Below are 22,627 nucleotides of genomic sequence, written 5' to 3'. Positions count from 1 at the left end.
ATTTTGATCAGTCTCTCAGTGTAAACCTGCAGTCGAAACCACCTATCAATGAATAGTAACCAAGACCAGAGAATTTAGCCAACTCTATGCAGTGTGTTTCTGACAGAGTTCCAAATCATGAATGGTGGTGTGCAGGGAGGAACTGCCGATGCTGGTTTACACCAAAGATCGCCACAAAATGCTGGAGTAACTCACTGTAGGCAGCTTCTCTGGAGAAAAAGAATAGGTGACATTTTAGGTCGATAAACATATGAAGAAGGGTCTTGAGCCGAAATGTCACCTATTCTTTTTCTACAGAGATGTTGCCTGACCCGCCGAGTTACTCCAGCATATTGTGTCTATCTTCATGAATGGTGATACAGAGGCTAATTTGATTTAAAAAATCATGAATGATTGAAGTAATCAAAGGAAAATATATTGCATTCACCTAGATTTATTTGTAACACCCTTGATCGTAAAGAAGCATTTGTGGTCCAAGCAATGCGTTTCAACAAAAGCTTTTCACTGCATCTCGGTACAAGTGACAATAATAAATGAAAACCAATATCAATGTGTCACAAACTGCAGTATGTGTTTTTTTGGTTTTTTTTAAGGGTTTTTTTGTTGTTTTTTAGTTTAGTTTGTCACATGTACGGAGATACACTGGAAAGCATTTGTTGTGTGCTAACTAGTCAGCGTATAGAAAACGTATGATTACAATCGACCCATTTACAGTGTATAGATACATGATAAGAGAATAACGTTTAGTGCAAGGTAAAGACAGTAAAGTCCGGTCAAAGATAGTCCGAGGGTCACCAATGAGTTGGATACCAGTTCAGGGCTGCTCTCTGGTTGTGGTAGGATGATTCAGTTGCCTGTTAACAGCTGGGAAGAAACTGTCCCTGAATCCGAAGGTGTGCGTTTTCACACTTCTATACCTTTTGCCCGATGGGAGAGGAGAGAAGAGTGAGTGGCCAGGACACGACTCGTGCTTGACTGATGGAGGTTGAGGGGCAGGTATTGCCAAGGAAACAGAGAATACTTGCGCATGTTGCAGCTGCACAAGGAGCATTGTGCACAATTATGATGTTTTAAAAGACACAATGTGCTAGAGACACTCAACGAGTCAGGCAGCAGCTCGGGATGTGCATATCCGTGTTTTCCAGAGATGCCACCTGACCCGCTGGGTTACTCCAGCACGCTGCGCCCTTTTTTCCCCCAGTAAACCAGCATCTGCAATTGCTAATATCTCATGTTTTAAAAGACACTTGGACAGGTCAATGTATAGGAAAGGTTTAGAGGAATATGGGCCAAACACTGGCAAATGGGACTAGGTTAGATGAGGCACCTTGGTCAGTATGGACGATTTGGGACAAAGAGCCTTTTTCCATGCTGTATGGCTATCTCAATATTGGTAAGGACATATTTGTAGTATTGTGCACAATTATGATCACACTGCTGTAGGAAGGATGTTATTAAACTGGAAAGGGTGCAAAAAAGATGTATGAGAATATTCCAAATCTGTATGGTTTAAGTCACGAGTACCCTACCTGGGGTAAATTGGGGTAAATTTATTGATTCTGGATTTGTACATATTTTTTCTCATTGACTGACTGTGTTTGGTTCTGGTTCTGTGCATCATTAGTTGTTCATAAATAATTGAAATAACATTGTTATGTGCTATTAAAGTTGCCAGCAGTAAACGGGCCAAAAGGTTAGGGAACCCCTGGTTTAAGTTATAAGTAGAGGCTGAAATAGGCTGGGTCTTCTTTCCAAGAGAGGACACCGATGGCTAACTTTAGAGATTTATAAAATCACGAGTGCCATAAATTGAATTGAATCCTTCATTTGTGAATGGTCACACAGATCTCTCTGCTTATTCCGCTATGAAATATAATGCTTCAGACCACCATCTTTCAAGAGATAGTTAGACTTAGCTCTTAGGCCTTAGGGCTAAAGGAATCAAGGGATATGGGGGAAAAGCAGGAAAAGGGTACTGTTTTTAGATGATCACCCATAATCTTATTGAATGGCGTGCTGGCTCGAAGGGTTGAATGGCCTTCTCCTCCACCTATTTTTCTATGTATCTATCACCATTCACATTGGTTCTAAATTATCCCACTTTCACATTCCTTTCCCTCCCTCAAGCACCCCCAACCTCTTTATCCCTGTCACCATTCTCCAATGGGATGCATATTGAGGAAATGAGGAGTAAGAAGAATCTTACTAAGATTGGTGCCGTTTCTTGTACCTCGGCAATGACAACTGATTCAGAGGCAGAAATGCCTTTCTGCGCCATAACAAATGGTGAATCAAGAAGGTGATAGCTTTGCCTCTCCTTAGTCTCCCCGAGGTCTCTCAGACTATATCAGGAAGGATACCGCAGTGATTAAGTTAATGAATTAAGAACCAGAGTTGTAGACCATGGATTCAGAAAAATGAGCCAAAATCCAGCACAGAAGCTAATGAAATAAAATTGGAATCTGTAAAGCGGAAGCACATAGTAACAGTGAATTTGAAATTATAGATAGCTGGGGGGGGGGGGGGGGGGGGGGGGGGGGTCTAGCACCAATCTTGCTCATTATTCCCTTGCAGGGAAGAAAACTTATTATACTTACATCCTTCTCGAAACAATACAATACAATACAATTCAATTTATTGTCATTTGGACCCCTTGAGGAACAAGAGAAACAAGGAACTGCAGATGCTGGTTTACGAAGGACACAAAGTCAGCAGGTCAGACAGCATCTCTGGAGAACATGGAGAGGTGATGTGAAGGGTCGCTACCGTTCCTCAGACTGAAAAAGGGTCTCGACCCAAAAAGGTGGCTGATCCACTGAAGATGGTTCATGTTCTCCAGAGATGCTGCATGACCCACCGAGTTACTACAGCACTGTTTCTAATCTTACATCCTTACCCAATCGGCCTATGTGAGATTCCATACCTATCACTATAGGAGACCCAAAATTAACTACACCTTCTTCCCACCACCTCCGTTAATGAGCAATCAGGTATGGACAATTAATGCTGACGTTACCACGGTCCACAACACATGAACAAATAACCAAACAAATATTCAGATACACTGTGCGCTCTGATATCAAAAATTAAGTAAATTATGCAAGAGTTTATTTAATGGCAATGACTTTGTCCTACACTCAACTTCATCATGAATTGCAACACACATTTCACGAGAACTGGGGTCTGGCCTTCCGTCCTCACAAGGTTGACTGCGGGAGGCACCCTGGGGCATAAAGACGGACAGACAAGGAGAGGCGACATCGGTTCGCTGGGCGATCCAGACATCCAAGGTACATGACAGCCGGGCGCCGCTCATACGACCGATTCCTGCAGCGAATTTAAACTTTTTCCATCTGACTGAGTTTCTTCCAGGCAGTCCAGTTTCAATCAATATCCCAAAGACACATGGATTGGTAGGTTAATTGGTCACTGTACATTAAACCCAGTGTCCCAGCGAGATATGGTCCCTATGAGCAGATAAAGGTGTTTAAAAACTAGTGGTGATCACCTCCTTCCAACATCAACATCAGGCCCTTCATAATGATCCTGCTGATGATCGGGTTAACATATGAGGAGCATTTGATGGTTCAACACCGCTACTTGCTGGAGTTTAGGATGAGGGGGGGTCTCCATGAAACTTACTGAATTGTGAAAGGTCTGGATAGAGTGGATGTGGAGAAGATGTTTCTGCTAGTGGGAGAGTCTAGAACCAGAGGATATAGTCTCAGATTAAAAGGATGTACCTTTTGAAAGGAGATGAGGAGAATTTTTTTTTAGCTAGTGGGTGATGAATCTGTGACATTAATTGCCACAGACAGCAGAGGAGGCCAAATCATTGAGTATTTTTAAATGTTCTTGATTGGTAAGGGTGCCAAAGGTCATGGAGAAAAGGCAAGAGAATGGAGTTAAGAGGGAAAGATAGATCTGCCATGATCGAAAGGTGGAGCAGACTTGATGGGTCGAATGGCCTAATTCTGCTATTGTAGATAGGATTATTTGGTACTTTGCAACTTTGTTGGCACCAGACACATGAGACACTTGCATACTGCCGAGGTTATGTGCACAACAACGTTTTTCACTATACCTAGGTACATGTGACAATAAAGTTTCATTAATTCATGGCTGATGGTTTTATCATGCTTATCTGCCATGCCAACAGAAGCTTCTAAATAACCAGACAACTCGACCACTGCCCTCCTCCTGCCCCCTTCACCTCCCGCCCCCTTATAACCATATAACCATATAACAATTACAGCACGGAAACAGGCCATCTCAACCCTTCTAGTCCGTGCCGAACACGTATTCTCCCCTAGTCCCATATACCTGCGCTCAGACCATAACCCTCCATTCCTTTCCCGTCCATATAACTATCCAATTTATTTTTAAATGATAAAAACGAACCTGCCTCCACCACCTCCACTGGAAGCTCATTCCACACAGCCACCACTCTCTGAGTAAAGAAGTTCCCCCTCATGTTACCCCTAAACTTCTGTCCCTTCATTCTCAAGTCATGTCCCCTTGTTTGAATCTTCCCTACTCTCAGTGGGAAAAGCTTATCCACGTCAACTCTGTCTATCCCTCTCATCATTTTAAAGACCTCTATCAAGTCCCCCCTTAACCTTCTGCGCTCCAAAGAATAAAGCCCTAACTTGTTCAACCTTTCTCTGTAATTTAGTTGCTGAAACCCAGGCAACATTCTAGTAAATCTCCTCAGTACTCTCTCTATTTTGTTGACATCCTTCCTATAATTAGGCGACCAAAATTGTACCTCATACTCCAGAATTGGCCTCACCAATGCCTTGTACAATTTTAACATTACATCCCATCTTCTATACTCAATGCTCTGATTTATAAAGGCCAGCACAACAAAAGCTTTCTTTACCACCCTATCTACATGAGATTCCACTTTCAGGGAACTGTGCACAGTTATTCCCAGATCCCTCTGTTCACCTGCATTCTTCAATTCCCTACCATTTACCATGTACGTCCTATTTTGATTTGCCCTGCCAAGATGTAGCACCTCACACTTATCAGCATTAAACTCCATCTGCCATCTTTCAGTCCACTCTTCCAACTGGCATAAATCTCTCTGTAGACTTTGAAAATCTACTTCATTATCCACAACCCCACCTATCTTAGTATCATCTGCATACTTACTAATCCAATTTACCACACCATCATCCAGATCATTGATGTACATGACAAACAACAGTGGACCCAACACAGATCCCTGTGGCACCCCACTAGTCACTGGCCTCCAACCTGACAAACAACCATCCACCATTACTCTCTGGCATCTCCCATTCAGCCACTGTTGAATCCATCTTGCTACTCCACCATTAATACCCAACCATTGAACCTTCTTAACCAACCTTCCATGAGGAACCTTGTCAAAGGCCTTATTGAAGTCCATATATACAACATCCACTGCTTTACCCTCATCAATTTCCCGAGTAACCTCTTCAAAAAATTCAAGAAGATTAGTCAAACATGACCTTCCAGGCACAAATCCATGTTGACTGTTCCTAATCAGACCCTGTTTATCCAGATGCTTATATATATTATCTCTAAGTATCCTTTCCATTAATTTGCCCACCACTGACGTCAAACTAACAGGTCTATAATTGCTAGGTTTACTCTTAGACCCCTTTTTAAACAATGGAACAACATGCGCAGTATGCCAATCCTCCGGCACTATTCCCGTTTCTAATGACATTTGAAATATTTCTGTCATAGCCCCTGCTATTTCTACACTAACTTCCCTCAATGTCCTAGGGAATATCCTGTCCGGACCTGGAGACTTATCCACTTTTATATTTCTCAAAAGTGTCAGTACTTCCTCTTCTTTGAATCTCATAGTTTCCATAGCTACTCTACTTGTTTCCCTTACCTCACATAATTCAATATCCTTCTCCTTGGTGAATACCGAAGAAAAGAAATTGTTTAATATCTCCCCCATCTCTTTTGGCTCTGCAGATAGCTGTCCACTCTGACTCTAATGGACCAATTTTATCCCTCGTTATCCTTTTGCTATTAATATAGCTGTAGAAACCCTTTGGGTTTACTTTCACCTTACTTGCCAAAGCAACCTCATATCTTCTTTTAGCTTTTCTAATTTCTTTCTTAAGATTCTTTTTACATTCTTTATACTCCTCAAGCACCTCATTTACTCCATGCTGCCTATAATTATTGTAGATCTCCCTCTTTTTCCGAACCAAGTGTCCAATTTCCCTTGAAAACCATGGCTCTTTCCGATTTTTACTATTTCCTTTCAACCGAACAGGGACATAAAGATTCTGTACTCTTAAAATGTCACCTTTAAATGTACTCCATTTCTCTTCCACATCTTTCCCATAAAACAAAATGTCCCAATTTACTCCTTTTAAATCCTTTCGCATCTCCTCAAAGTTAGCCTTTCTCCAATCAAAAATCTCAACCCTAGGTCCAGTACTGACCCTCTCCATAATTATATTGAAACTAATGGTATTGTGATCACTGGTCCCGAACTGTTCCCCAACGCATACCTCTGCCACCTGACCCGTCTCATTTCCTAACAGGAGGTCCAGCACCGCCCCTTCTCTAGTAGGTACTTCTATGTATTGCTGCAAAAAACTATCCTGCACACATTTTACAAACTCCAACCCATCCAGCCCATTTACAGAATGTGTTTCCCAGTCTATGTGTGGAAAATTGAAATCTCCCACAATCACTACCTTGTGCTTACTACTAATATCTGCAATCTCCTTACATATTTGCTCTTCCAATTCTCGCTCCCCATTTGGCGGTCTATAATACACCCCTATAAGTGTTGCTACCCCTTTCCCATTTCTCAGTTCCACCCAAATAGCCTCCCTAGACGAGCCCTCTAATCTATCCTGCCAAAGCACTGCTGTAATATCTTCCCTGATAAGCAATGCAACACCTCCACCTCTTGCCCCTCCAATTCTATCACACCTGAAGCAATGAAATCCTGGAATATTTAGTTTCCAATCACAGCCCTCTTGCAACCATGTTTCACTGATCGCCACAACATCATACTTCCAGGTGTCAATCCAGGCTCTAAGTTCACCCACCTTTCTTACAATGCTCCTAGCATTAAAATATACACATTTAAGAAACCCACCCTCTCTTATTCTCTGTTTATTGTCTTTTTCTTCTCTCTCCCCTACATTTTGGGTCAGAGTGCTACCATTCTCTGCCTCCTGCCTCACACACTGACTGCTAGCTTTCCCAATTTGAGTCCCTCCCCCCAACCATACTAGTTTAAAGTCTCCCCAGTAGCCTTTGCAAATCTCCCCGCCAGGATATTGGTCCCCCTCGAGTTCAAGTGCAACCCGTCCTTTCTGTACAGGTCGCACCTTCCCCAAAAGAGGTCCCAATGATCCAGAAACTTGAATCCATACCCACTGCACCAGTCCCTCATCCACTCATTTATCCTCCACCTGGCTCCATTCCTACTCTCACTGTCGCGTGGCACAGGCAGTAATCCTGAGATTGTTACCTTTGCAGTCCTTCTCCTTAACTCTCTACCTAACTCCCTAAATTCTTCTTTCAGGACCTCTTCTCTTTTTTTTACCTATGTCGTTGGTACCTATATGCACCACAACCTCAGGCTCCTCTCCCTCCCATTTCAGGATTTCTTGGACCCGTTCAGACACATCCCTGACCCTGGCACCAGGGAGGCAAACTACCATCCGGGTCTCTTGTCTGCGTCCACAGAATCGCCTATCCGATCCCCTGACTATAGAGTCCCCTATTACAATTGCCCTCCTCTTCTTTTCCTTACCCTTCTGAGCAACAGGACCGGTCTTTATGCCAGAGGCCCGGCCGCTGCCGCTGCCCCCAGGTAGGCTGTCTCCCCCACCCTTACTCAAACATGAGTACTTATTTTCAAGGTGTACAGCCACCGGGGTACTCACCAGTCCCAGCCTCTGCCCGTTGCCCTTCCTAACTGTGACCCAGTTTTCTGTCTCCCGTGGTCTTGGAGTGACCACCTCCCTGTAACTCCTATCTATGACCTCCTCGCTCTCCCTGAGCAGACAGAGGTCATCGAGTTGCTGTTCCAGGTTCCTAACACGGTACCTTAGGAACCCCATCTCGACGCACCTGGCGCAGATGTGGACGTCTGGAGGGCACTCAGACTCCATGACCTCCCACATCTGACATCCAGAACAGTAAACTGCCCTGGGCCTCATTCTCCCCCTTAACCGAATACAATAAAGCCTTACCCGGGATACAAGCCAATCAGCTGCTTCCTCTAGTCCTGTAACGGCTGCTTCCTCTAGTCCATTCGACCAATCAGAGGCTTCCACCAGCCCCCTTAATTTGAAGTGTGATCTGCGAATGGAACGTTGCAGATTTTGGTTCCTCCCTCTGTAACGGCTCCTGGGCCTCTGTTGAGACAAGCCCCGCGATGGGTTTTTTAACTCACCACACGGAGGTCGCTCCTCCCTCCCTTCACCACACCCTCCCTTCACCACACACCCCCTCCCGCCCCCCCCCCCTCACCGCATCCCCCCCACCCGCCCCAGCTTATCGTTCCCCCGTGAGTGCGAAGGGAGGCTATACAGATTTTCACTGCCTTAGTTGCATCCCAGTAGCCAGCAGCCGACCAACAGCATGCAGCTACATAAAAACACAGCTTTATAGAACATACAGCAGTACAGAACAGGTACAGGCTCCTTCAGCTCACAACATCTGTGCTGAACATGAAGCCAGGCTAAGATAATCTCCTCTCCCTGCAATTGATCCATTGCCTGTATACTCATGTGCCATCTAAAAGCCTTTTAAACACCACTATTGTACCTGCCTCCACCACAATCCCTGGCAGCATGTCCCAGGCACCACCACCCTCTGTGTTATCAACTTGACCCACACATATTTAAACTTTGCTCCTCTCACAGTAAAACTGTGCTCTCTATTATTTGATATTTCCACTGCAGAAAAAGGTTCTGACTGTCTACCCTTTCTTTTCCTCCCATAATTCTATATCTTCTATCAGGTCATCCCTTAGCTTCCGATGCTCAGTAGTATAGTTTCTGTGTTCGATCCTGATCACGGATGCTGTCTATATGGAGTTTGTATGTTCTCCCTTTGACCTTCAGTCTGAAGAAGAGTCTTGATCTGTAACCTTACCCATTCCTTCTATCCAGAGATGCTGCCTGAGTTACTCCAGCAATTTGTGTCTAAAGTCAATCTTTGACTGGGGTCACTTTTTTTTTTTAACCCTACAGATGTACATTTGTGACATTGGTACTAACATTTTATGACCAGTGAAATAAATCAAGCCTATAGCTAGAAGAGGACAAGCGGTCTGTTTAGCCAACTCACTACAAGAAAGTGACAGTAGTAATGTAATGCTACATTTCTTCGAAACTGCTAATATTTGTGCAAAGATATTTTTACATGTTCCCTTTCTCCACAACAGACCTGGACACCAAAACAAAACAAAAGATACACAATACATGTTAATGAATATTTCGACTTATCTACCACCGTAATTTAAAAAAACATTCAGCTGTATAAGCTTTCTCCAGCATTGATTCAGACAAGGGCATCTACTGACCCAGCAAGACTGAAACATAAATCCTCTGATCAAAAGCACCAAGAGACAGGCAAAACCTGCTGAATCAACTGCAAAATCTAGTGAAGCGCTGGGAGACATGTATCTCCTTTCAAAACAGCAGACTTTAGGGTGAAAAATGAATCGGATTTGGTACAGGCATAAAATTCAAGAGAAAAGCCAATTTTACTGTTATTTAATCTAATAAATTCATACGAAGATTCAAATTGTTTATATTTATGTTCCTTGATTATGTTTGGTACAGGTGGAAAATGTGAGTGAGAAGCCATCTTTACAGTTGTTTAATACATTCACATATCACATTGTTAATATTTATCTTCCTGGGTTATTTTGAAAGCATTATCATCACAAACGCTGATTATATCAATTTTTTTAATCACAACTGGAAAACATGTAATAAAGGGTGTATGTTAAAATGCAAATACTTCTCAAGCTTGAAGTATTTCTTTACGTTAGTCCCATAATTAAGTATTTGGCAAAATCAGCTTCGGAAAAATTGTATTTGCTTTTTCAATACACCACAATCGTTTTATGTTGCTTCACGAGTTTGTCTATGTGTCTATTACACCAAATTGTCCTTACAATGCGCTTGTGGGAAATGCATACATTAATAATACCAAGTCACAGAAATAATGTTACTAATACTCGAATCTGGGCAGTGGTAATTGTTCAAAGCTGTGCTGCTCTTATTCTGCAGTAACTAGGTTACAAGAGACACAGCACAAACAATCGACAGTATGAGGGCTCAAAAACAGTGAAGAGATAGTACACAGTTAGATAGTACTTGGGTTTTTGGTTGGGCTAGTAAACAGATCTATCAGATCAGATTAATAAAACAAATTCATACAAAGTACATGCAAATAGCAACAAAGTTCTCCCGAGTCTCCCACCTAAGGTTGCCACGCCATGTGCAACAGAAACATTGTCCAAGTTCAAAACATAGCTACGGGCACCCGCATGGGCCCCAGCTACGCCTGCCTCTTTGTCGGGTACATTGAACAATCCCTGTTGTGGATGATCAGCCATGATCACATTGAATGGCGGTGCTGGCTTGAAGGGCCGTATAGCCTACTCCTGCACTGCACCTATTGTCTATCATTCCAATAGCGTACACTGGCCCTATCCCCGAACTCTATCTCCGTTACATTGACGACTGCATTGGTGCTACCTCCTGCACCCATGCAGAACTCAGTGATTTCATCAACTTCACCACAAATTTTCATCCTTCACTCAAATTTACTTGGACCATCTCCGACACCTCCCGCTCCTTTCTTGATCTCACCGTCTCCATCACAGGAAATAGATTGACAAATGACATCTATTACAAACCCACTGACTCCCACAACTATTTCGACTACACTTCTTCCCACCCTGCTTCCTGCTAAGACTATCCCCTACTCCCAATTCCTCCTTCTACGCCGCATCTGCACCCAAGATGAGGAGTTCCATACTAGAACATCCGCAATGTCCTCATTCTTTAGGGAACGGGGGTTCCCCTCTCCCATCAAAGATAAGACCCTCACTAGTGTCTCCTCAGTACCCCGCAGCTGCGCCCTTGCTCCCCCTCCCCCAGTCGCAACAAAGACAGAGTCCCCCTAGTCCTTACCTTCCACCCCATCAGCCGTCACATACAACACATAATCCTCCAAAACTTCCACCACCTCCAACGGGATCCCACCCTTAGCCACATTTTCCCATCTCCACCCCTTTCTGCCATCCGCAGGGGCCATTCTCTCCACAAATCCCTGGTTAACTCATCCGTTCCCACCCTCTCCCCAGGCATCTTCCCCTGCAACCGCAGAAGATGCAACACCTCTCGCTATACCTCCTCCCTCGTCTCTGTCCAGGGACGCCGACAGTCCTTTCAGGTTACGCAGAGGTTCACTTGCACCTCCTCCAACCTCATCTACTATATCCGTTGTTCAAGATGTGGACTCTTATACATCGGCGAGACCAAACGCAGACTGGGCAATCGTTTCGCGGAACACCTTTGCTCAGCCCGCGTGAACCAACCTGATCTCCCGGTTGCTGGACACTTTAATTCTCCTTCCATTTCCACACAGACCTTTCTGTTCTAGGTCTCCTCCATTGTCAGAGTGAGGCTAGACGCAAATTGGAGGAACAGCATCTCATATTTCGCTTGGGCACCTTATGGCCCAGTGGTATGAATATTGATTTCTCTTAGTTCAGGTAGCCCCAGCATTCCCTCTCTCCCTATCCCTCCGCCACCCAAGTCGCACTAGCTTCTGAAGAATGGTCTCGACCCAAAACTTCACCCATTCCTTCTCTCCAGAGATGCTCCCTGTCCCGCTGGGTTACTCCAGCTTTTTGTGTTTATCTTCGGTTTAAACCAGCATCTGCAGTTCCTTCTTACACATAGACATTTTATGGTCTTTTAATATTGCTATAAGAGTGCAAGTCGAATGCATTGCTTCTCCCACTTTCGCGAATGACTAGAGTTCAAAGGTAAGGCACTCCGAAGTGCCCTGAAGTTTGAAAAGCATCATTTTAAAATTAAGGCTTTTCCTTACCCTTTGCATGCAAAAATTGGCTCTTGTTCCACTAACACTTCTATTTCCAACTTTTTAATCTTGTTTTCAAATCCCTTGCTCTTCATCACCCAACCCTACACCTTATGAGATCTCCACTTACCCATAACACTGCCCACTTGTTAACCTTTAATTTACCTTACTCCATATTTTATATTCAATCACCCACAGCCCTCCCTCCTCTAATGTGTTCCTTCAAATTGTCCTTTGATTCCAATTTGTCCATCAATTGTCCTGGAATCTTCATGTCATTCAATATCAAGCTCTGTTTCATTGTGGTTATGGCCTAGTTATTGGTATTCTTGATGAGGCAAAGTGGCATCGTACTACTTTTGCCACCCAAAGGTGTGAAAGGACTTTTGAAGCATGGAAAGTTCCATGCCACTGTATGCAATTAACTATACTGCACCAGGCCATCGTTGGTTCAGAACATTATTCACAATAGCAAGGCTATTTGAACATAATGGTCAATTAACATTGTTCAATCTTTATTGAAAACTTACCAAATAGTCCTGCAATCAGTTGATAAACTAGCATCACTTTTTGATTTCAATAATTAGCAGTTTGCAGAAGTAATTTGCCCCATTGAAGTCCAAGCACATCGTTTATTTGCATCAGCATCTTTTGATCTAAGAGGTTCAAATGCCTAATCCTACTCTAGGAATAAAGTGGGATGCACCAAATCAAGGAAAATGCATTTGTAGTGGATAATACACTTGACTGCCATAAACCTTGCATCATAGTTAGAATATTATAAAATATTACCGCATATAAAAAAGTATTAGTATTGTATATTAATGATTTGGATAAGGGGATTTAAGGCTTTGCGGCCAAGTCTGCAGATGATGCTAAGATAGGTGGAGGGGCAGGCAGTGTAGAGGAAGCAAGGATTCTGCATAAGGATTTGGACAGGTTAGGAGAGTGGGCAGAGAAGTGGCAGATGAAATTCAGTATAGCAAAGTCATGCATTTTGGTAATAAGAATAAAGGCATACATCGTTTTCTAAATGGAGAGAATCCAGAATTCGGAGGTGCAAAGGGACTTGGGAGTGCTGGTGCAGGAATCCCAAAAAGTTAATTTGCAAGTCGAATCGGTAGAAAGGAAGGCAAATTCAATGCGAGCATTGATATCAAGTGGACTGGAATACAAAAACTGAGTTGTAATGCTGAGACTCTATAAGGCACTGGTCATGCCACATTTGGAGTACTGTGAATAATTTTGGGCCCCATATCTGATGGGCTGGCTCTGGAGAGGGTCCAGAGGAGGTTTACAAGAATGATCCAAGGAATTAATAGGTTAACCTATGACGCGCATTTGTCGGCACTGGGCCTATACTCACTGGAGTTTAGGAGGTTGAGGGGGGACCTCATTGAAACTTACAGAATAATGAAAGGCATAGATAGTGGATATGGAAAGGATGTTTCCACTGGTGGGAGAGTCTTGGACCAGAGGTCATAGCCTCAGAATGAAAGGATACTCTTTTAGAAAGGAGGTGAGGATGAACTTCTTTAGTCAGAAGGTAGTTAATCTGTGGAACTCATTGCCACAGAGGGCTGTGGAGGTCGTCAGTGGATATTTTTAAGGCAGAAATAGACAAATTATTGATTAGAACGGGTGTCAAGGGTTATGGGGAGAAGGCAGGAAAATGGGATTAGGAGGCAGAAATCAGCCATGAATGAATGGGAGACTTGATGGGCTGAATGGCCTAATTCTACTACTATAGCTTGTTAAAGTGAACTAGAATATATTTTTCGGACCAAGTAACATACATAAAAGTTGAGAAACAGAAACCGTTCATTCCTTCAGAACATAATTAAAAGTCATAAAATCAATATAGGGATTACTGATCTAATATATTACAATGTAGCGTCATTTAGAATGGAAATAATTCATTTAACACAATGCCCAAACAAATACCCGGCCATTTTCTTTTACAAGAGGGTTCTGACACAATGTTACATACCATTTGTAGGGACGACAGATGGCACAATGGGCTAAGTGTTCGGCTGGCAACCGGAAGGTAGCCGGTTCGAATCCCGCTTGGAGTGCATACTGTCGTTGTGTCCTTGGGCAAGACACTTCACCCACCTTTGCCTGTGTGTGAATGTGTGTGAGTGATTGGTGGTGGTCGGAGGGGCCGTAGGCGCAAATTGGCAGCCACGCTTCCGTCAGTCTGCCCCAGGGCAGCTGTGGCTACAGAAGTAGCTTACCACCACCGAGTGTGACTGAGGAGTGAATGAATAATGCGATGTAAAGCGCCTTGAGTATTAGAAAGGCGTTATATAAATCCCATCCATCATTATTATTATTATTTGCTTTTCCCATGACCATTTACAATGGAGATATCATTTGTCACTCCATACTTGATGCTTTTTGAATAGATTTGTAGTCAGTTAATAAACCAGTAGTATTTTGAATAGAAAATGTTTTTATTGGCTTAAGGTGATTTTGGATTTTTAACAAATTTGAGATAATTTAAAAAAATGCAAAATCTCTTCAGTTAAAATGAAAAGTTTCATTAGCTACATGAAATATGTTATATATTAAATGCAAGCAACTGAGCAAAGTGATGATGCACTGTAAAAATGGTGTAATATAATCAACATTAAATAGATTACTGGGCAACAGTGAAGTACAGGACAAAATCATAATCCACCAATGCTGATAATTTGAAGTCATGCAAAATGTTCCTTGACAACATCATCAATATTACATTGGGATACCATGATTACTCAGTCAAAAAGGTACTTACAATTACAATAACAAACAATGCTACAATGTTGTTGCACAAAGAAGTCCTGAATTCATGTCATTTAGACATTTTTTTTTTTTTTTTACACAGCTTTAAACCAAAAATGTATCCAACACATCAAGCAGTTTAAATTTTTACTTCAGTTATTTTCATTTTTCTATGTTAGAGATGTGTCTGGGATTTATCTGTAAGTGAAGCTGTCTTACAGAGTGACCAGAGACCCTGCAGGATTTCTCAATGAGATACACCAAGATTAATTTAACCTACTGATGACGTGAATGTTAATTGGTGGTCATACCTTCATATCCTGTTTTAATAATCCATGAACTTGAAGATCTGGGACAAATAATCTTTTTCTCAATTAAGATTTTTTTTGCTACTTCCCCAAAAAGTTTTGTATTCCACCTCCATGCCAGCATAAAATCATCAGTCTAAGAATATGCTGCTATAAATGACATCAAAACCAAATATTATTTTCACTACATGGAATAATTGAAAGTGTCTAATGCCAGAGTAAGTATAATTAAATACTGTATACTCAGTGTTTGTACTCTTGACTAAATATAAAACGTATCCAACTATACCTCAGAACTATAAAGATATATTTATATATAAAATATACATATACATATATATACATATACATATACATATACATATACATATATACACACATACATATATAAATACATAGGTAGGAAAGAACATCAGATGCTGGTTTAAAATCAAAGATAGACACAAATGCTGGAGTAACTCAGCGGGATAGGCAGCATTTCTGGAGAGAAGGAATGGGTGACGTTTCGAGTCGAGACCCTTCTTCAGTCTGAAGAACGATCTCGACCTGAAATGTTACCCTTTCCGTCTCTCCAAAGATGCTGCCTGTCCCACTGAGTTACTCTAGCATTTTGTGTCTATCTTCCATGTATAAATACATACATACACAATCTGTGTTCTTGATGAGGTATAGTTGGATACTTTATTACTCGAGCTGAACTCAAATCCCTCAATGTTGTCCTCTCAATCTCTGTTCTCCCACATGTCAATGCTTCCTCCACTCATCACCCAGTAGAAAAAACAACCTCCAATCTTATTACAACATCTTGATTGGATTACAGCAGACTAAGGCCCTTTGCACTCATCAACAGCCCATTAAGATGTTTAATTGTTTCAGCTTTTCAGAAGGCAGTTTCTCCCCTTTCTTTTTCTGCCCAACCATCACTAACTTTGTATCTTTGAAGACCTCATTCTTAGAATATTTCCATCCTTTCTTACGCTACATTATGTTGGCTATCAACAATACAAACACCCACAAAGTCAAAGCCCCACAATTTATTCCCCAGCGTCCCACAGTGTCCTAGGATGCTATCGCTTGGGTCTCGGGGATTCTTCTCCACATTATCCACATCAGGACATCCAGTACCTCCTCTTCTGTAATGTGAAGTCTCATCAAGACATCACCATTAACTTCCAAGCAATCCAATTTTCCAGCATCCATGTCTTTCCATGATAGACATAGATGAGAAGCAATAGGTGCTGGTGTGAATCAATGCCCCTTGCCTATCCCTTGCGCCTCCCCACACAGACATCCCCATTGATCTTCAAGGACCCCTATTCCCTACCTTGTTAATCTTTCCCCCTGTGTACTCATAGAATCTCTTTGGATTCTCCTTCATCTTATCTAATTTTATTCTGTTTTTATTGTTTTCGATGGTGGGGCCTTGTATACCAAGTACCTATCTCAACAACCTTCCATTCTTTATAAAGCTCAAACAGTTCAGAATTTCAATATAGTTCCAATGTCTGGGGCTGCTCCTCAGCCCAAGTTCAAAAAGAGTTAAACAAATCAAAGATAAGTCAGGTGATCCTCCATTAACTTAAATTTAATTGTAACCACACTATGTAACTTCTCATTCTCACTTAAACCTGCCAATACTATGGCCAATGGGCCTCTTCTGTACTCCTCATCCCAAAATACAAATGCATGTGTTAATGGGGAAAAAAGTGCCGGGAAGTCTTGGACCTTTGAACACAACTATGACAAATCGATATCCATTCCTATCCACTGCACCGACTCCTTATCCCTTTATAACTTTGGTTAACAGAAAAAAACGATTCCAATCTAATTTTACCAAATGTGTTTGTTCACATCAGCCCCTATTGCTTCTTATGGAAGCGTTCCACTTTATCAACCTGTGTGTGAATCGGTGTTACTTATCTTCTTTGCAGAATTTCCTGGCTGAGATTTTAAGGTTGCAGTCCATTTACTAGATGTTTTGTGCATCCCTTTGAAATCACTGTTCTTAAATCAATTTCTTCCTGGACTCTAAAAGGTTTTGGAAAAACTTACAAACACTCCATGTTCCCTGCTCATAAAATCTTGGTGATTTTAAACCCCATTTTGCACCTTTTCAACATTACGTTCCAATCTAAATTCCATCCTCTTCTCATTTCACCTCTTTAAAACAATCCTACTTGGACTATTCACTTTCTCAATAAAGAAATAAAAATAACTATCTTTAGTGACTTAAACTCAATGAGGTGACAGTAATGTTTTGATTTTATCAGGTTACAAACTTCAATGTCGCCACAAGCCCCATTCCACGTGGTTTATGCAGTCAGATTCCCATCCTGCTGGATTTCCAGTGGCTTTAGAGGATTTATCCTTCTTCATTTCAATTAACCCTGTTCCACGCATTAATAGAGCAGGTTTTGAATTAACTCTTCCACGCATTGCTTGAACAGCGGGAAACTTTAATTTATCAGCCGCAGCTTGTTACCTAATCATTTCTTAACCACATCGATTTTCGCAGCAGGTGAAAAATCGCCCTGTGTGATGTTTCCCCCCCAGTTTGCCTCGTTTGATCAAATCCTTGCTTTCCTTTCGATACACCGAAGCAATCTGCTCCCTGGTCACTGTGGAAGCTCGAACGCACAATGATTTTTTTTTAAATCTTGCTCACACGGTCTACATGAAGCGTGGCGAACTGAACTTGGCAGTGAACACCCGCGGCAACATTAACACAAACACGCTGTTCAGTTCAGCCTCAGTAAATCCGGCACATGAGCGCTCAATTGATCCAGTCAGCGCCGCTTGTCCTGATGCTCTCAGTACAAAAGTTACTGCGGCCGCGGGTGTCTAAGGCGAAGGGAGGGAAGTGGATTGGTACAAATCCACCAATTTTAGTGCGTTATGTTACAACTCTTTGCTTTGATTGAGTATTTCCCCAGTCCACACACACACAGCCCCTCTACCCCCAGTCCCCACACAGCCCCTCTACCCCCAGTCCACACACACAGCCCCTCTACCCCCAGTCCACACACACAGCCCCTCTACCCCCAGTCCACACACACAGCCCCTCTACCCCCAGTCCACACACACAGCCCCTCTACCCCCAGTCCACACACACAGCCCCTCTACCCCCAGTCCACACACACAGCCCCTCTACCCCCAGTCCACACACACAGCCCCTCTACCCCCAGTCCACACACACAGCCCCTCTACCCCCAGTCCACACACACAGCCCCTCTACCCCCAGCAATTCAACCGCAACCCACACAATCCCAGCTTTGCAACGAGTGAGGCTAAAAGTTAATGTGGTCTCCGCTGTGCGGGATACAAACACACATACATCTCCAGAGAGACAGACCTTCACGCTTTCAAATCTGAAATAAGAAAAATAATGATACAACCGCCGGCTTGTCGGAGACCTGCAAGTGTGAGATACATTTCTTGGCAGCAAAACAAAATCCATGGACAACGCTGCAGAGAGGGGAAGAAAGAGAAACCTAAAGCCGCACATCAATAACAAACGTATTTCTCCAACTCTCCTGTACGTCAACTGGGAGTTTACCTGCGTTACATTTTTTCCCCCCATTGTAATAGAGTGAGATAGAATTTAAAACAGAAAAAACAAAATTAAAAAAAACATCTTCTCTCTTACCTTGACGATTTTGGTGGAGGTGCATTTAACAGTGTTGGAAACGCCCGCGGTTTGGTTCATGTTGGCGGCTGCAGGCGGACGCCAAGGGCAGGGATAAAGTCCGGTAGCTGCTTCGATGTTGGTCCGGGTCCCTCTCCTCTCCCCCTCTCTCCCCAAGCCACTCCGGGCTGGGTGTGTATGTGTCCACTCTCTCGCTGCTCCTCACGGTAGGTTTCCCCGTCCGGGCCAAAGACGACTGAAGAGTAGGGCAGGGTGTTGGGTTCAACAAGGCAACAGAAGTGTCTGGCAATAGGGGCACTCTAGGGATGGATGAGCATCTCCAATGTGTGGAGCCGGCGGAGGAAACGCCGCCTGCTGCTGCTGTCCCGCTCCGTGGCAGGCAGGCACTTCCTGGAGGAACAACCCCCACACCCGGTCGTGGAAGGGAGAGAGGGGTCTCCCCGCCTTATGGGAGGATGGGTTGCGACGCGAAGTACTCTGCTGCTGCCGGCTGGGGCGGAGAGGAGAAGGTGGGGGCAGCTGAGTAGAGGGAGAGAGAGAGGGGTGGGGGGTTGTGTCGGACAGAGGTGATAGGGAGTGGATAGGGAGAGTTGGATGAATATGGGGAGGGGGGGGTGTGAGTGGATGGGAGAGTTGGATGGCATGGGGAGATGGGTAAGGAGGCTGGTTTATATAGGTGTTTGGGGGATAGTAGATAGTTGAGTCTAATTTGGGTGGATGGGTGGTGGGAGGGGTAGATATTGAGGAAGGTACACAAAACATCTGGAGAAACTCAGCCGGTGCAGCAGCATCCATGGAGTGAAGGAAACAGGCAACGTTTCGGGCCGAAACCCTTCTTCAGACTTCAGATAAACTCCATTGATGCTGCTGCACCCGCTGAGTTTCTCGAGCTTTTTTGTGTACCATCGATTTTTCCAGCATCTGCAGTTCCTTCTTAAACACTAGATATTGAGGAAGTTGGGTGGGTGGGTAGATGGTGGAAGAGGGGTTGGGGAGGTGGGAAGGTGGGTATGTAGGGTGGGTGGGTAAGGGGGTTGGGTAGATAGATATATGAGTGGATGGTGGGGGTGTGTGGAGTTTGGGTGTATATATTGGTTAAATGGGTGGTTGGAAGGTAGTTCTTGGGGTAATTGGGTCAGTGGGTATATGGTGGAGGAGTTGGGTGGGCTGGGAGATGGACTGAGTTGGGTGGGTGGTGGTGGGTTGGGTGGTGAGGTGGGTGAGTTGGTGGATGCGGAGGTGGAAAGTGTGGATGGATGGAGAAGATGAGTGGGTGGGGAGCTGGAGTTTGGTGGGGATGGGGTGAGTTGGGTGGGTGGGAATGGGTAGATGAAGTTGGGTGGGAGGGGAGGTGGGGTGAGTTGGGTGGGTGGTGGGTGAGGTTGGGAGGTGGTTGGGTGGGTGAGGTTGGGTGGGTAGGTAAGGGGGTTTGGGTAGAGATAAATGGGTGGGTGAGGGCAGTTGTGTGGAGCTGGGTAGGGTATGAATAGACGGGTGGGAGTATTGGTAGATGGGTGGTGGGAGGGGGAGATCTTGGGGAAATTGGATCTGTATATGGGTAGATGGCGGAGGAGGTGGATGGGGAAAGGAGTTGGTGGGTGAGTTTTGTGGGTGGGTAAGGAAATGATGCAGAGAATTGGGGAGAGGAGAAGAAGGGGTGTTGAGTAGGTGGGTGGAGAGAAGAGATGGGAATATGGAAGAGGAAAGATGGGGAGTTGAGTCATTCAGCAACCCCTCACCACTGGCTCGGCAGGCGTTTAAAGTCAGTGGATGGAGCCAACGTGCTGTAGTAACTCAACTGGTCAGGCAGCATCTCTGGAGAAAAAGGATGGGTGACATTTCGGGTCGGGACCCTTTAGTCAGTGGAAGTTGCTTTATTTCTCTTTGTTAACTGGAGGGTTCGAGGGTTGAGGAGAGAGAGGCTGGATATGTAATGGGGAGGGTAGTAAAGGACTTGAAAGTTTGGATGGAGGGCTAGTGGGGTTGGATGGACAGGAGTTGTGAATAGAAGGAAGTTGGGTGTGTGGGAGTGTGAATGGGTATAAACATAATTCGCAGCAGCTTCACGACCCAATTGTCCCTTGGCGTGTGAGGAAGGAGGGTGCGGCTGATGGGGAGTGAGCAGTCCCAGGCAGGACAGCTGGAGACCGATGCCTGTCAGTGCTTCCCAGGCTGCCCACCTTTATGGGCAGGTGTCGCATTTTCAGAGGCATCAGGGCATAGCTGGCTGCCAGGTGTGCTAGTGCAGGTGGTTTACTGATATGCCAGTGCACGTGATGCACAGCACTTTGGGTACCACTGGCTGCCAGATGTGTCAGTGCGGGCAGTGCACAGGTGTATCGGAGCAGCTGGCTGCCAGATGTGTCAGTGCGGGCAGTGCACAGGTGTATCGGAGCAGCTGGCTGCCAGTGCAGGTGGTCAGAGACATCAGTGCACAGGTGGCTGCCAATGTGCCAGTGCAGTTGGTCACAGACGTGTCAGTGCACCTGGCTGCCAGATGTGCCAGTACAGGTGGTGTACAGATGTGCCAAGGCGCGCAAACAAATGGTTCCCAGGAACCAATAGGTAGGGCACAGGTCTCTCCCAGAAGTGTGGGTGTGCGCGATGCAGGTGTTGCCCAGATGTGCCGGTGGCCTGAATAAAGGTGCTGCCCAGATGTGCCAACACACATAATGCAAGTGTTGCCCAGAAGTTCTGGCGTGCAATGCAGATGTTGCACAGATGTGCCAGTGCGTGAGATGTGATGTCTTCTTTGGTCCACGGTATAGATGGTATATATTTCCTTCAACGCTTTTGGAGGGCACTACAGTTCAGCAGATGTCCCCCCACCCCCACCCCCGGACAACTCCCGTTCACGTTTGCTGGCACCAGCGAGGAGATCAAAGCTATCTTTGAAAAAGTCACCAACTCTGTAGACTGACCAAACCCATTCAGCCACGGATTCCCAATGCATACCCTGACTTTTGTATTGCAATGGATGTTCTCTGAATAAATTCACAAATTACTGTATTTCAAACAACAAACTGCAAAATATTTGCATCAGAGCATCTGACTGGGAGGCCAAAATCGTGATCTGCCTGTGTGCAATGCTTTTTGAAATCCAGGTGAGGCTGGTGATGCAAAAACAATTAGTCCGTAACTTTGCAGGAGTTATTTGCAACATGCCCTCTTTATTAAAACAGAGTTGGGTCCTGGGATGGAATACAGTAAGATTCTTTGCTTGCATAGCCAAGGTATGCAAATAGTTGCCACATAAACGGTGCTGACAAGATTACAAACTATCCCACGCCAGATCCACCTTCATTCTCCCCCTCCTTTATTCTTATCCCCCTCACATCATGGTAGTTCCCCCTGCTCTCATCCTCTTTATTACAACGGTGTTGGGGATCTTGGTTGGTTGGAGCAAACCTGGAGGAGGAGGAAGTGAGATGAAGTAAGCCAGAGATAGACCCAAACGCAGCGGGTCAGACAGCATCACTGGAGAACATGCATAGGTGACGTTTTGGCTCAGGACCCTTCTTCAGAAACATGTATAAACCAGCATCTGCAGTTCCTTTTTATAACATGAAATACATCAGACTTTGGAAAGCTAGTCACTTGTATCGATTTAACTCCTCGACGGAGAAGCCAGTGCCAATTGTTCTACAGAGTAATGTGACCGAATATTATTTATGTCACAGTGCAATTCTCTATTTTGCGTACCATGCACAAGGTATGCAAATAGTTGCCAGGGCGCTGACAAAGTTACGAAATATTCCGATTAGTCCCCAATGATCCTCTCTTTGTTCTCGTCGTCCCCCCC

General features: G+C 44.2%; 1 protein-coding gene across 1 annotated transcript in view; it reads right to left on the bottom strand.

Moving 5' to 3' along the window:
* Positions 1-18,973, bottom strand: part of dpp6 (dipeptidyl peptidase like 6) — a 1,023,588-nt gene extending 1,004,615 nt beyond the window's left edge. Inside the window, exon 1 of the mRNA XM_033044183.1 lies at positions 18,826-18,973. Within this exon, the coding sequence (XP_032900074.1) occupies positions 18,826-18,885 (60 nt within the window). The 5' untranslated portion in view covers positions 18,886-18,973. The remainder of the gene's footprint in view (positions 1-18,825) is intronic.
* Between the last annotated feature and the right edge of the window lie 3,654 nt (positions 18,974-22,627).

Source organism: Amblyraja radiata, chromosome 2 (genome assembly GCF_010909765.2).
Source record: "Amblyraja radiata isolate CabotCenter1 chromosome 2, sAmbRad1.1.pri, whole genome shotgun sequence".
NCBI classification, from domain to species: Eukaryota; Metazoa; Chordata; class Chondrichthyes; order Rajiformes; family Rajidae; genus Amblyraja; species Amblyraja radiata.
This window is presented reverse-complemented; position numbering and strand designations above follow the sequence as displayed.